The sequence below is a fragment of the Telopea speciosissima genome, chromosome 6 (genome assembly GCF_018873765.1).
Source record: "Telopea speciosissima isolate NSW1024214 ecotype Mountain lineage chromosome 6, Tspe_v1, whole genome shotgun sequence".
Taxonomy (NCBI): Eukaryota; Viridiplantae; Streptophyta; class Magnoliopsida; order Proteales; family Proteaceae; genus Telopea; species Telopea speciosissima.
The window spans coordinates 58,783,498-58,797,312 of NC_057921.1; the positions used below are offsets into that span (position 1 = coordinate 58,783,498).

The window sequence follows — 13,815 nt, forward strand, 5'->3', positions numbered from 1 at the left end:
GGCCACGCTCTCCCCATAGAGAACATCAACCCTATATTATAATAAAAAAGGCTGAACAACCCCCACCTGCACACAGGCAAGTATTTCCCCTTTTTAATAGGATAAATGATAATAATATATTATTGAAGAAAAATTCTCTATAGGTACTACAAAGGAGGTGAAATAATCGCCCCATCCTAATGATGCCAATGCAAGTGCTCTCATTAACCCTTGTGCACAAGCAAAAGGCATACTCCCCCACAGAGATTGCCAACCCTATATTATAAGGGAAAAGTTTGACCACAACGGCTGCATGCCGCAAACAAACGTGTGTCCCCTCCCCTCCAAGTTTTAGTAATTGATAACGGTATATCCAGATTGGTCTATATCAGTATTCCTTCCTTGAAAATAAATGCAGTTTTTTCCCTTTTTACTCATGTCCGTACCGATGGACGATCTGGCTAATCCAATGCCGATTCCTCAAACCATGCTCCCCTCCCTCTAAATGAACCCTGCCCCTCCCATATGATGCCTTATCCCATACCCCCATTGGGGCCGCCCACTAGCTTACAACGGGCGGGTGGTGTACCTATCCCTCTCCCATATTTTTAATACAATAGAGAGAACAAAAATTGTAGAAGTACAATACCAAATCTTAAAAAGCGCTGATCCTAACTCGGATTCATCAATTAATCATTAATTCAAGTTTACAAACTTAAATCACAAAAAAAAAAAAAAAAAGGGAAGAACAATAAAACTCTCCATTCACATAATGAGTTGAGAACCAACAGACAATAATACATAATGGACAGCCACTTTTTACATCGATACCATTCGAAGCGGTCCGCCAACAATGTTCTGAAAACATCTAAACACGCGAAATATTGATGTGAGCTTTTAGGCAACGAAAGACTGACTGTTATGACTATGTTTTCTTCAAAAGGTAACCGGCAAGGACACCCAAGAGACCAACCAACACCACAAACAGGAAGGAGAAGCCACCAGCACGGCTTTTGCTAATTTCTTTTCTCATAAACTCCTGTTGAATGAAATAAATGAACAAATTATACTGCCTTTCTCAAGGAGATAAATATTGCTTACCAAATTTTTTTTTTAAAATAAACTACAGAATAGATATGATATATTTCCTGCTCAAGAAAACTATCTAAGGAGATCAACCTCTCTCTCTCTCTCTCTCTCTCTCTTAATAGGACTTGGGTAAAAGGACTCATTCAAGGTTTAAGAACCCAGAATTGGACACGGATCAGCCACCTTCGGAATCATTCAGAATCAATCGGAATCAGTCGTAACCCTAGAAATTGGAATAAGGAAGAAGCTGAAAAGATTCCCATAGATCTGTGATTTTTTGAAGATTTTTTATTTAAAAGACTTGTAGATCTTACTACAAGAGCCAAGTTTAATTGATTGTCAACTATTTTATTACATTAACTAAAAAGAAGGATAAAATGGACAAAAATTAAGATCTAAGTGCATTCATGGAAACAACGATTCCACCAATTACGATCCGATTTCTGAAACTATGGCCTAATTTATGTGTAACATCAGACTTAGGCTTTTGACATAGGTTAGCTCCAAAATAATGCCAATCATATTTATTTCACATTTCCAGTTTGACTATTTAAGAGAGAGAGGACCATCCGGGGTAGCTGAGATATACTGGGAAAAAGCCCCTGCCACCAGGAACGAAACTAGAGCAAAGCGAATATCGCTTGGAAAGGGCTAACTTACGCCTAGATTTCAGTCCTATGGCTTTTGCGGTATCAGTTGGGTCCATCACTGGTGAATCAAATTATCCTACCAAAAACTAGATGAGCAATTTGAATTGCTAACTTCCATGGAAAGCAACTTGGCTTGGGGCATGGATATAATTTGTGAGGAGGATATCACAGTAGGATTTAGGACTTATCAAAAGAGAGACAGACACATGCAGCCACGTCACGTCATTATGGCTAGATAACCAGTATTATGTGTAGTTCTTTTTATTATTGTACTTTCATTTGGGGCCAGACTATCTTATTTTGTTGTTGTGTTGTTATTATGTTGTAATTATGTTGTAGTTATATGGGTAGCTATTCTAGGAAATAACTGATTTTTATTTTTTTTGTTGTGCAATGTTATGAGGCCCTCTGTACTCATCATGGAAGACAATGAATGAATGAAAGTATTTTGGAGCTTGTGAGATTACTCCTTTTTTTTGCAGTACGAGCGACTCTATGCAATTCTTGGAGTGAATAAAAAATGGTGATCTTCTTTCTTGTCTATCTTTTTCTTCTTCTTCTTCTTCTATCCACTCCTCTCTTTCAAATTCTATATCTACAGCAAACCATCCATGTTTGATCCCCCAAAACCGTTGTTGTGTTTATTCCAACATATTTCTCCCAACCTCCATTTTCATTTCCTAAGAGCATTCCATTTGTTCTTTCAACTACAGCAGCCCATAAACCCCAATAAATCATACTTGTTTGGCTGGAATAGGACTGATTGTGATCAAAGATGTGGTATCCCAAATTTCCCTTGACCCTCCTTACCCAAATCCCTAAGAAACCCAATTTCCCCTTCTTGCCTAGACTTTATTATGTTAAATTTCTTACCAGTTCTTGTATCACTCCCAAATTTTCCAATTTTTATCTCAACTTCAGCGTTCAGCTCCCAAATACCTTGGATATTCTTCTACCAACAAGGAGGGCTTTGAGGACACAATCTTTGGAGTTAGGTAGAGATTCAGCACTTATTCACAGCCTTCTAACCTGTGGGACAGCAAAAGAAGGTACTGATCTATCATGTCTCTAATTAGATTTTCCTTTGCATGCTTAGCATGAAATTCTACACATATGATTTGTTTATTTCTTTGTTTATGGCTATACTTGTTAGGAATTTCTACATCTATGCTGAGATATATGAGTTGGATACCCTTCCCATCTAATGCAGATTTATCACCAAACTAGGCTTCTTTTATTAGGAATAAGTCTAGGGTTGAGTTATATACATGTTGGGCCTTTGATCCCATGGGTTTTCACTGTAATAGGTCCCTTTTATGGACCTAAAGTAGGGGTACATAGGTTGCATACGGGATTAACTCTATACTTAATTTATTTTCATGTTTTAATGTTTTAAAATTGAACCGGTTGAACCACTGGTCCAATTTAAGTGATTTTATAATAGAATCTTTTTAACTTAAGTTATATTTTAGGGTCCACATCTCTCCACGAATTTTAGAGAAGTGGTGTTTTGTATTTAGACACAGCCTAGGATTCCTAAACCTAGGATGAATAGGAATTTAGGCCTTTGGCCAATATAAGTAAAGCTAACCGTGGGGATCCTCTTTACCTCATTGTTTTAGAAAATTCTGCTCAAGCTGCTCTGCAACTTTGTTCTCTCCCTTGGAGATTGTCTTGTGTTTGATCAAGGCTGGTGGGATTGGTGTTTAATCCAATCGACACCTTGCAGTGTGAAGCTCGGGTGGTTCATTGGCGGGATTGGTGTCTGATCCAATCGACACCTTGCGGTGTGAAGCCTAGGTGGTTCGTCTTCAAATTTTATTTCAAGTTGTCCAATATACAATTTTTATTCAAGATCTCCTTCAAGTTCTAGTTAAAGATTCAATTTTTATTCAAGATCTACAATCAAACAAGCTGCTGCCAAGGAAATTCTGCAACGACAGTGAGTTGAGACATCCCCATCCCCATCCATCTTCTTCTAATCCTCTACAATCCCAACCCTAGTTTTCCCCTTCGTTATTTTCAAATTTCCCATACCCTAAATTCCCCCCAGACCTAACCACCCATCGAAACTTCATCAAACTTCAACCACAACACCCCCTGCCCATAAGGAAAACTTGATCTCCCTTGCTGCCCCTTCCAACCACTGAAACCCTAATTTCCCCCCCATCTCAAATCAATTCCCAAAACCCTAAAGTTCCCACAGCCCAAACCAACCGCCAGAACAGTCTACAAATCTGACTGATTATATACCCTACTAAGAAAACCATTCAAGTTTGGTTAAATTCTGTCCAGCCAAACCCTAGAAATCCATCTTTTCCTCTTTTCAAAAACCTGAAACCCTAACCCTAACTTGCTGCCTATTCTAGTTTACATACTTCCCTCCATCAAAACATCTCAAGACCTTCACTGATAGACTCTCATACATCAACTTGACATAACCCACACATCAAACCCTAACCCTAACCAAACCCTAACCCTAATTTCACCAAAACACCTATTTTAACCTAGTCGATTCACCTGTTCATAGCAGATCTTGGTTTACTGGCTCCTAGTTGGCCTCCTACCAATCTAGGACTACATTAAGTGGTATCAGAGCAAACCTGTCCTACACCAATTTGATTTGCTGAAAATTCAGTCAAATTCAGTAAAGGAGTATGTGAACCATGAAGCATAGAGATACATTTGATTATATGCAAGTTAATTAGTATTGGACCAAAAGTACAATGTAGTAATAGTAATTGTTGTGATAACTCATTTGAAAAGAATGTAATAGTAATGATAATAATAACATCATATATACTGCCCTGTTTTTATCCATATAGTTATTAAATCCGATATTTTTGTCCATATACTATTGTTTAGGTGTTTTTTTTTTTTTTTTTTTTTGGGGGGGGGGGGGGGGGGGAAGGGGGTGGGAAGACAATCCACATTTTTGTATGAACTGTTTTAATATTGTTTGTACTAGTGTAGTATGCACATACCATATATTCTCTCAAAAAGCCAACTAGCCAAGTAGGGTCACTCTGGGAGGAAGAAAACAACAACAACAACCACTACTCAGCATTATCCCAACTAAATGGGGTCAGCTACATGGATCCTTTCCAAACAAAGTAGGGAAAACTGAGGTCCTAATGATGGGAAATGAAAGCAAGAGGTATGAAGAAAATAGATAAGAGAAGTGAGAAATGGAAAATGACAGTAAGAGGAAAGAGGATAGCCTAGAAAATCAGGAAAATCTCAGCTACATAGTGTCCACAACATGGATCCTTACCCTCCAATAGGCTCTATCTGAGGTCATACTTGGCACAACGCCCAGACTATGCATGTCATTCTTTTTTTTTAACCCGAATATTATCTGGGACTTGGGGAAGCCCCTAAAGCTTTATTAAACATAGAAAAAAATAATCAAAATACAAGGGGGGGGGACATAACCCGCCTTACCCCTGCCCAAGAAGACAAACAAAACACTCTCACAGCTCAAGCCGTTCCAAAAAACCAGAAACCCAAACCTCAATCAGGAAAAAACAACTAAAACGAAACAGTGGTAAACCAGCCTTATCTTCTCTGAGGATGCGGGAAAGATAAGTAGGAAGCTCCCTTTGCAACCGGAATAATGTACTACGTTCTGACTTGCAAGCCATGTTAACCAGAAAATCAGCAGCGCGATTACTCTCTCTATATGAAAAATACACGTTCGCTTCCAAGTTATCAATCAACTGAATAGTTTCATGGAACCAATACCAGCAATTCCATAACAGGCACACTCACGAAGAAATAAGCCGAACAATTGTTTCGGAATCCGAGTTAACAAGGCAAATCGTGTGGCCCATGTTAGCACGCATACAAAGGCCATCCAGGAGAGCCCTCAAATTTGCTTCGATATTGGAACAAACGCCATAGAAGTTAGCAAAAGCCATAAGAAAATTACCGTTCTGGTCACAGATAATGCCACCACCTCCACTCAAACCCGGATTTCCTTTACTAGCCCCATCAACATTAATTTTAACCCCATTGAAAGGAGGGCACCAATAAACCGGCCGAGGGACAGTATACCATGCATGTCATTCTTCACAACCTCTCCTATGGTTATTTTAAGTCTAACCCTAGCTCTTTAGCTCCTTCAATCGAGATCAGATCAATCCTCCTTACTGGTGCGTCCCCAGGCCTCCATTGAACATGGCCATACCACCTCAGGACATTCTTGGAGCTTGTCGCTGATCGGGGCAACTCCCACATCCGCTTTAATACATTCGTTCCTCACTTTACCCTTTCCTAGTTTTGCCGCACATACATCTTAGCATCCTCATCTTTGCAACACATGGCTTCGCTATATGACATTTCTTAACTGCCCAACATTCTGCCCAATACATCATAGCTGGTTAAACAACAATCCTGTACAACTTTCCTTTAAGCTGTAAAGGGATATGTCGGTCACACAATTCTCTGGTCGCACCTCTCCACTTAATCCATCCCACTTTAATTCTCTGCGAAGCATCATCATCTATGTCACCTTCTTTGTTTATGGTAGTTCCCAGCTATCTAAAATAGTCACTTGGTAGTATACACATCATATACTTCATCTTTGATCTACTAATCTTAAAGCCTCTTGTTTCCAAATTTGATCTCCAAATCTCTAACTTGGCATTAATCTCTGCTTTTGTCTCATCCACCAAAACGATATCATCGGCGAAGAGCATACACCATGAGACCACGTCTTGGATGTTCTTGGTTACGTCATCCATGATAAGCGCAAACAAATAAGGGCTTTGGGCTGATCCTTACAAATCCAGTGTACTAACTTTATCTATAAATTAGGCCCATTACAATGAAACCCAATAATAATAAAAGGATCAACCTATAATATAACTACCAAAAGCTTAATTTCAGCCCATTGGACTACCAACTGCTCCTTGGAGGCCTTCTAAACTTACACATAGACATCCAGATGGTATTGATGTCTAATACAACTACATCAAATATGCACATCGTCCAATACATAAGAACTGCACATATATCTATTGCATGCACTAAATTAATTGCAAATTTCTGCAGTCTAACATATATAATTCTATAGGTCTTCCCAGCACTCCTGTTTCTACCAACATTGTCTGAAACTAAATTCTACTTCCCAGAACATATGACATTAAGTTTTTCTCTTCGCATTCTTTTTAAAATATTATGTTCACCACAATAGAAACCAATCAAGCTAATTGTTCTCAATTTTAGAGATAGCTTATCTTCAAAGGAATGAGGCAGTAGAAGCCTAGCAGGATACTAACCCTGATTGGTTCTTAAGTGGTGTGCCTGTACTCTCACAGGACAAGTTTTGTTCCTCCGATCTTCTTTTCTTTCAGTATTTTAATTTTATTTTTCATGATAGCAAGAAATTCCAAATTAAATAAAATAAGCACTTGGAAGTAAGTATCTATCCAATTGTCAAGGACATAGATAATACACAAAGTGAGGGAAACATTCTGGGCACTATCAGCCCAGGGCTGCAGGGCAGATAACATTACTAATAACCCATTAGTGGCTAAAAACCACGAAAGGCTAAGCATTGAAAAGTTTAAAACAAACAAATTTCTACCAACAGGAATATTGGAACATACCAATTCTTGACGCAGTTTCTGATTTTGTTGCATGGCAGAAGTTTTCTCCTCAGTCAACTTGGAAATCATAGGCAATGCCTAAAGAATAACATGTTAAGAGGAAATAATATTTGCAATTCCAGGTAATACAATTCTACAGCAAAGAAACAACAAAATGCAGAAGTGAAAAGAAAAGGTTGACATTAATTTTATGCTATACAAAATCAATGATGCAGCATATAAGTATATAACAAAATTAATTACAAGAGATTCGAATAACTTATCATATCCTCAGTCTTATGCAACAAAGGACAAGCTAGCCAGTGTCCTGCCAGATAGCAACTTAGTAAGTTCCCTAATCATCCATGCTTGTGGATGTGAAACCAAGTAGGAGTCCCATTCGAATCATTAACTATATTCATCATGAAACTCTACATAATTCATGAAATCCATAAGAGTTGCTTGATCTATTTGATTCCATTGAAAGAATGATATTTGACAACAAAACCAAGAAATTTAAAGCTAGGAAGTGAATGAGAAGAAAGAACAATTATTTGAGTCAAGAAGAAACAAAGTATAAAGTTTCCAAGTCTCAATTCCTCTGCCCTTTTTTTTTTAACCAATGGGAAGTTCCCCATAACTTTTCGTCTCAATCCCATCGTCTTTAGTAGGAATTTGAAAGGGGGTCCGACAAGAATAACCTCGTAATACATGCTTTCCCACCCTATGCAACCAAATGTGTCACCTTTTGATTCCCTAGGAAAAGTTGTTATACTTTCCCACACTGCAGCTCCCCACCCCACATCGGTTCCACACCATCCAAAGGGCAATAAGGGAGAATTAGCTCAGACGGCAGTGTTGTACCACTGCTAGCTGCTACTTTCTCTATATCTTTCACTTTTCCTTCAAATTCATCTACATTTTCAGATTTCTATATGACCTCACAACCCTTCCACCCAACAATGCTCCCTTTTTTTACCCATCAAAAAGATTTTCCCTGGTTTGCAAAAATTGCCAAAGTAATTTAAAGTTTCCACATGTAAAGTAATAAAATGAGGCTATAAAGTGAACCATCTTAGCAGCCTTTTCACTGATACAATCACTGTCTGTCATACAATTGCCAAAGTAATTTAAAGTTTCCTCATATAAAGTAATAAAATGAGACTATAAAGTGAACCATCTTAGCAGCCTTTTCACTGATACAACCACTGTCGTTGTCATACAACTTGACCATCTTGGCCAGCTTTTCTCTTATCACTGATTGATTCTACTTTAGAGTTCTTGCAAATGCATTTGCTTCCCGTTATGTCCTTTCTATCCGTACACTCATCCATCTCAGCCACATTCTATATATATGTTCCCCCAATTCCCATCCCCTTTTTCCTTTGATGAATCCATATATGTTGTATATTGCCTAACATTCTGCTCCATATGGTATGGCCAGTTAAATGATAGTATTGTGATATAAACAGAGAGAGATCTGATGTGATTTTTTTTGGCCTGTCAAGAAAGAAGAGGAAGTCGATATCTACAAGGTATTCAATTCTTAATGACACTCTCATGCAAGCACAATTAATGCAATGTTGGTAAACACATGAGTACTACCAGCTTTATCCCAAGCTGTTTCTCAAAAACTTTCACAAGTCATTTATATGTTGCTTTTATAAATATAGAGGAAAGAAAAAAACAGATTTCAATATTTTCATAACCCAAAGCTACTATAAAATAAAATTCAAAAAGCTTTTTCAGTCGAAAAGAAGAAACCCCCTGGAACACTAGACTAAACTCTTTACAACTGAAGTCTTCATATCCTTTGTTGAAGCTTCTCAAATACCAACACTGAACCTTTGGAGACCAGAAGTAAAGAAAAATATTTTGCTGAAACTTCTAAACTTTTCCTCTGTTGAGGAGTCTTAAAAAAAATGGTTCTCTGTAACATCCACCATTTCAAACCCTCAACTCTACTGACCGAACAATTTAACATCAGACATCTCCCAGTAAAATATAGTATAACTACTGATTACGTAGATCCAAACCAATATGTCCTACAGGACATAAACCAATGATTCACTTACGACCGATCCTATGCAATGAGTAGCAGCTTAGGGGGAAAAAATCCCTATGATGCCAGAGAGCACAGTCACTAGACTCACTACATCTATCATGAGAATTTAAAGGAAAGAAGATTTTAAGTAGTCCACCTAATCCATTAGGCATTAAACCTACCAAACAAAGACAAATCAGTTTTTCAATGAGAACCTCGAAGGAAAGAGAATCATATTACCTCTGAAGATTTATCTTTAGGCTCTTCCATAGATCTTGTGTGGTTAGCTTCCAATCCAGATCCCGTAATCTGAATATATTTCACAGAAACGACCATACATTCAAACGGAACTCATATTTAATTTCAAAAAAGGAAAATTCATCAACTGCTTATGAATGGGAAAACATGAACAACAAGCTACACTTACAGCATCAAACAACACGTTGTTTTGGTTGCCATTATCCAGCACAGATGCCCTTGGAGAAGATCCTTCTTCGGACCCTTCAGGGACTGGTGAAGGGGGATTGGCAGGAACATAAACCACCCTCAATTTGAACTCCCCAACAACTTTACCCGCCTCTTTGTTGAACTACAGAATAAATGCATGCAACATTTGACTACCAAGAAACAAAAACCTATAATAAGAAGTCAACATAAGGGGGACCAACAACATCCTTGTACCATTTCTGGGGTTATATCCTTGGCGTTTGTACCATGAAGTGTGGCCACGCTCTGAAGTAGGAACTTGTCTTTGCACTGCATATCAGGTGGAGCCTCCTTTTGGGCTTGCATTGTAACTAATCAGACACAATCCCAAAAGAAAAACAAATTAGAACATAAACTAATGGCAAATGACAAATATACACAATCAGAGGAAGCAAATCAATATCAACTAAAAGTAAATGGCAGTGGAAAAATCATGGTTCAAATGCATTGGAATGGAGTTACCAGTAACGTCACATGTTGACATTGGTAAAACGATCCCCGTGTTTGGACGAACACAGTATTTCTTGGGGTTGGTCGTTTTAACCTTTCGTTCACAGAATCAATTAAACAAAAGAAAATCAGGTACAACAATAACAACCCAGATTATTAAATGCGACAACCAAAACAAAAAACAAAAAAAACGCCAGAATGCAAAGAGAGAACTACCTTGAAGGCGACATATTGATCCGTCTTGTTAGAGAGTTGCAGAGAACACGAGCTCTGCTTATTCAATTCGACTTCACAAACAGAACAAAGGCGATTAGGAGAAGATATAAGAGAACTAGAAACAAATAATTACAAGCCATGGAGACTGCAAAATGAGAAAATTAAAGCAGCAGAAAAATTCTAGGGCAAGAGACATTTGTTAACCACCAATAGACATTGAAAGAACCAAACCGAATAAACGAATAGATGAATCAAAAATTTTATCAAAAAAATGGAGAAATAGAAGAAACGAAAGAGACTGCTTACATGGAAACTTGAGCTCGCTAGGTTGAATGCTGAGAAGATCTCCCCCACTCATGCCTAAAATCAGTAGCTTTACCAGACGAAAATTCGAAATTCAGGTAAGATTCTATGTTTATGACGAGAAAGAATGAGGACAGATACCGAATGAGGGTTTTAATTGGGAAAAGATCTGAGGAAAGAAACGTAGAAAACGAAACAAGACACAAATTTCTTTTTCAATAATTCTTCTCCGTTTCTGTTCCTCTCTCGTTTTCTTCGCTTTTTTCAGAGTTTGAACGACCGGTCTTCTAACATTGGCTCGAAAATCTGCAAATATAGATAAGACGCAAACAAACAGAGAGACAGCCCCAGACAGAGCGCTCGGGAGTGTGAGTGCGTGTGCGTGTGAGAAGAGAGGGAAGGTGAGATCACGCGAATGAATTCCTATCGGTAGTTCGGTACTCGTTAGTCGGTAGAAGGTATCTCTAATTATTTTAATGTTTCAGATAGAATGACTAAATTACCCTAAATAATTCGAAGAGGATGCGATTTGTATCTTCAAAAGGTACAAGGGTAAAAGGAGAAATATGTATATTGTTTTTTGTTTTTTCCGTGATAATGAACAAACAGAAGCCAGTTGGTGGCAGTCGTTCTTGTCTTCTCGTACACCTCAGTGCATGCCAGCCACAAGCACCCGGACCCCCGAGACTATTCGTAATTTACTTTTCGAATGGCCTAATTTTTTACACGTGGCAGCGTATTAGGATTCCACATGTCCATCATATCACCCTCGAGTTTTGTTACGCGCTCTAATCAAGTGGCTAAACAACTCCCCTTTTTTTTTTTTTTTGATAGTTAAATAACTCCGGTCCCATACAGGGATTTGGCTCCTGTTCAACCGTGGCGGGAGCTGAACCGTCCAGCACCCCCTCCCTGAGATCTCTCCACCTGGCCAGCAACCAATCAACGGCCTTAATTAATAAACTCTATTTTAATCCCATTTGGCTCTCTCACCCGATCAGATTGAATAAACTCAATCCGATTTTGAACCAAACCTCAAAACCCTCGTTCCCCTTTCTAGTTTTCTCCATTTTCTGTTTTTGAACTTGCTCAAACCCTAGGGATCTCAGCTCCATCTTACTGAAGATACATTATATCTCATTGTAAAAAATTGTAAGATACACTAATCTTGGGGGCTAGGGAACTCAAGTCCTAAGGGCAATATAACAAAACAAAAAAAAATAAATTTACATCATTATTGTAGTTTAGAATTCTGAGATTGATGTTCAGTAACCCAATTGGTACAATGTTTTTCAAATAATTGTTAACCAGCTTAGGGCATTATGTGACAAACTATCTATACACTTGAAATTGTTACATTACCCTTCCATGGCAAAACTTGGTGCCAATTTAGAGATAACCTCTACACCTACCAAACTCCAGTTTTATTAACTATATTGTACTACTTCACAAACCCTATAGGATTTTAGTATGTTCTCCAGAATATCCTCTTGATACCCCTGCACACATCTGAACCCAAGGTGCAACCCTTCCTCTGGAACACATGCTTAAGAGATATTGGTGTGATGACCAACCTCAAGCATAAGCACATTGTTCAATTACATGAGTGCCCTTGTTGTGGGCAAGCCCCTAAGACTGTGGAGCATGCGCTCCTTTATTGTCCCCTAGTGCAACAGGCATGGTTTGCCTCAACAATGTCTATGAGATCTCCATCCCGTCAAAGTGTGCTATTCTTTGAGTGGATCATCAAGTGGGTTAAAGTGTCGAGTTCTACAAAAATGGAACAACATAAGTTCTTCACCCCTCATGCCATTGTTGTTTGAGAAAAATGGAAGCTCAGGAACTCAAGAATTTCCATAGCCACTCTGCCTTCTTTCAATGTTTGAGTTTTTATTGTGAACAAAAATGTGGAGGAAACACTCTCTTTGATTCCAGGCTCTTTTTCCCCTCATGCCTCCATGCGACCACTTGTGGATCCCTTCCGTTCAGCTAGTGAGTCCTCTATTTTTACTAATGTGGTGACGTCTACCCAGACAAAAGCAATAGGTGTTGGTTGCATCATCTTTGACCACTTGAAGAATCTCAAGCTTGTTGCAACCCAACCGTTTGGTTGTCACGCCTATGCTTGTGGGGGAAGCTATTGTTTTTCGCTTAGCTTAGCTTCTGCTCGCCTTGCTGGTCTTTCTCAAGTTGCTGTTTTTTCTGATTACCAGGTGCTAGTTAAGTGCCTCTCACCTTCCCCTTTGCTCTCTCCTTATAGTATTGCCACCATAGTTTTAGATATCTTACGCTTAAAGAAAAAGTTTTGATTTGGCTCTTTTGTTTTCATATAAGTAGATCTGAAAATGTTGTGACTCATTCTATTTCTAAATGGATCACTTCTTGTCCTTGTAGGGGATTGTGGGAGTCCTTCTTTACCAAGGACCTTCTATCCATTGTAAATTAGTTCTTGCATGTTTCGGCTTAATAGGTCAGTCATGCATGATTACAATTATTATTACAATTCTGTTTCTAGGTCATGTTTCTACTCTAGAAATAACTTTTTGTATTTCTATTACTAGGCGGGCCTTGGTGCAACAATAAGGTTGCTCTATTGGTCAGGTTCGAGTTTGGAAACAACCTCTCTGAAAGCAAAGGTAAAGCTGCATACATTATGAACCTACGCACCCCGCAATGACGGGAGCCTTGTGCATTGGGATATGCCTCTTTTTATTTCTATTACTGGGCCAGACTTTTTAACAAAGAAATGTATCTGGTGAAGGAGGTGGAGGTGGAGGTGGAGGTGGAGGTGGTGGCGTAGATGAGTCGTGGAGATAGGTCGAACACCCCCACCCTCTCATTTCTCTGTTTTATTTATGGAATAAAGTTCCAAATTGGATCTTCTATTTTTTATCCCGGTTCATTCCAAGAACAAAAAAATGAACCGATGTTATCAAATAAATTTCTACTCTTGTTTTTTCGTTCCCAGATTCAAAAACCAGAAAAAATAGATAAACAAAAATGTTAT

At 38.5% G+C, this 13,815-nt stretch overlaps 1 protein-coding gene and 1 long non-coding RNA gene across 3 annotated transcripts in view; one reads left to right on the forward strand and one right to left on the reverse strand.

Annotated features, from left to right (window-relative positions):
* Window positions 1–645: 645 nt before the first annotated feature.
* LOC122664203 (vesicle-associated protein 1-3-like) lies at window positions 646–11,165 on the reverse strand. Of its 2 annotated transcripts, none has more exons than XM_043859925.1 (9): window positions 11,039–11,165; window positions 10,812–10,878; window positions 10,506–10,576; window positions 10,302–10,383; window positions 10,035–10,150; window positions 9,781–9,942; window positions 9,594–9,662; window positions 7,331–7,408; window positions 646–1,018 (listed from the first exon to the last, which is right to left on the reverse strand). In XM_043859925.1, the coding sequence occupies exons 2-9, from the start codon at window positions 10,861–10,863 to the stop codon at window positions 905–907; spliced, it is 744 nt and encodes a 247-aa protein (XP_043715860.1). In that variant the 5' UTR covers window positions 10,864–10,878; window positions 11,039–11,165; the 3' UTR covers window positions 646–904. The 2 variants fall into 2 exon arrangements, with proteins under 2 accessions (XP_043715860.1, XP_043715859.1); XM_043859924.1 differs by having other exon boundaries at window positions 10,812–10,915.
* LOC122664206 overlaps window positions 11,062–13,815 on the forward strand; it is a 30,354-nt gene continuing 27,600 nt past the window's right edge. Inside the window, exon 1 of the long non-coding RNA XR_006333311.1 lies at window positions 11,062–11,186. This is a non-coding gene — a long non-coding RNA (uncharacterized LOC122664206). The remainder of the gene's footprint in view (window positions 11,187–13,815) is intronic.

Coding starts and splice junctions, on each gene's coding strand:
- LOC122664203 (XM_043859925.1), bottom strand. CDS start 10,863: ATGAGTGGGGGAGATCTTCTCAGCATTCAACCTAGCGAGCTCAAGTTT. Junction 10,384..10,505: donor ATCAATATGTCGCCTTCAAG/GTAGTTCTCTCT, acceptor TGTGAACGAAAG/GTTAAAACGACCAACCCCAA. Junction 9,943..10,034: donor AGGATATAACCCCAGAAATG/GTACAAGGATGT, acceptor TTTATTCTGTAG/TTCAACAAAGAGGCGGGTAA.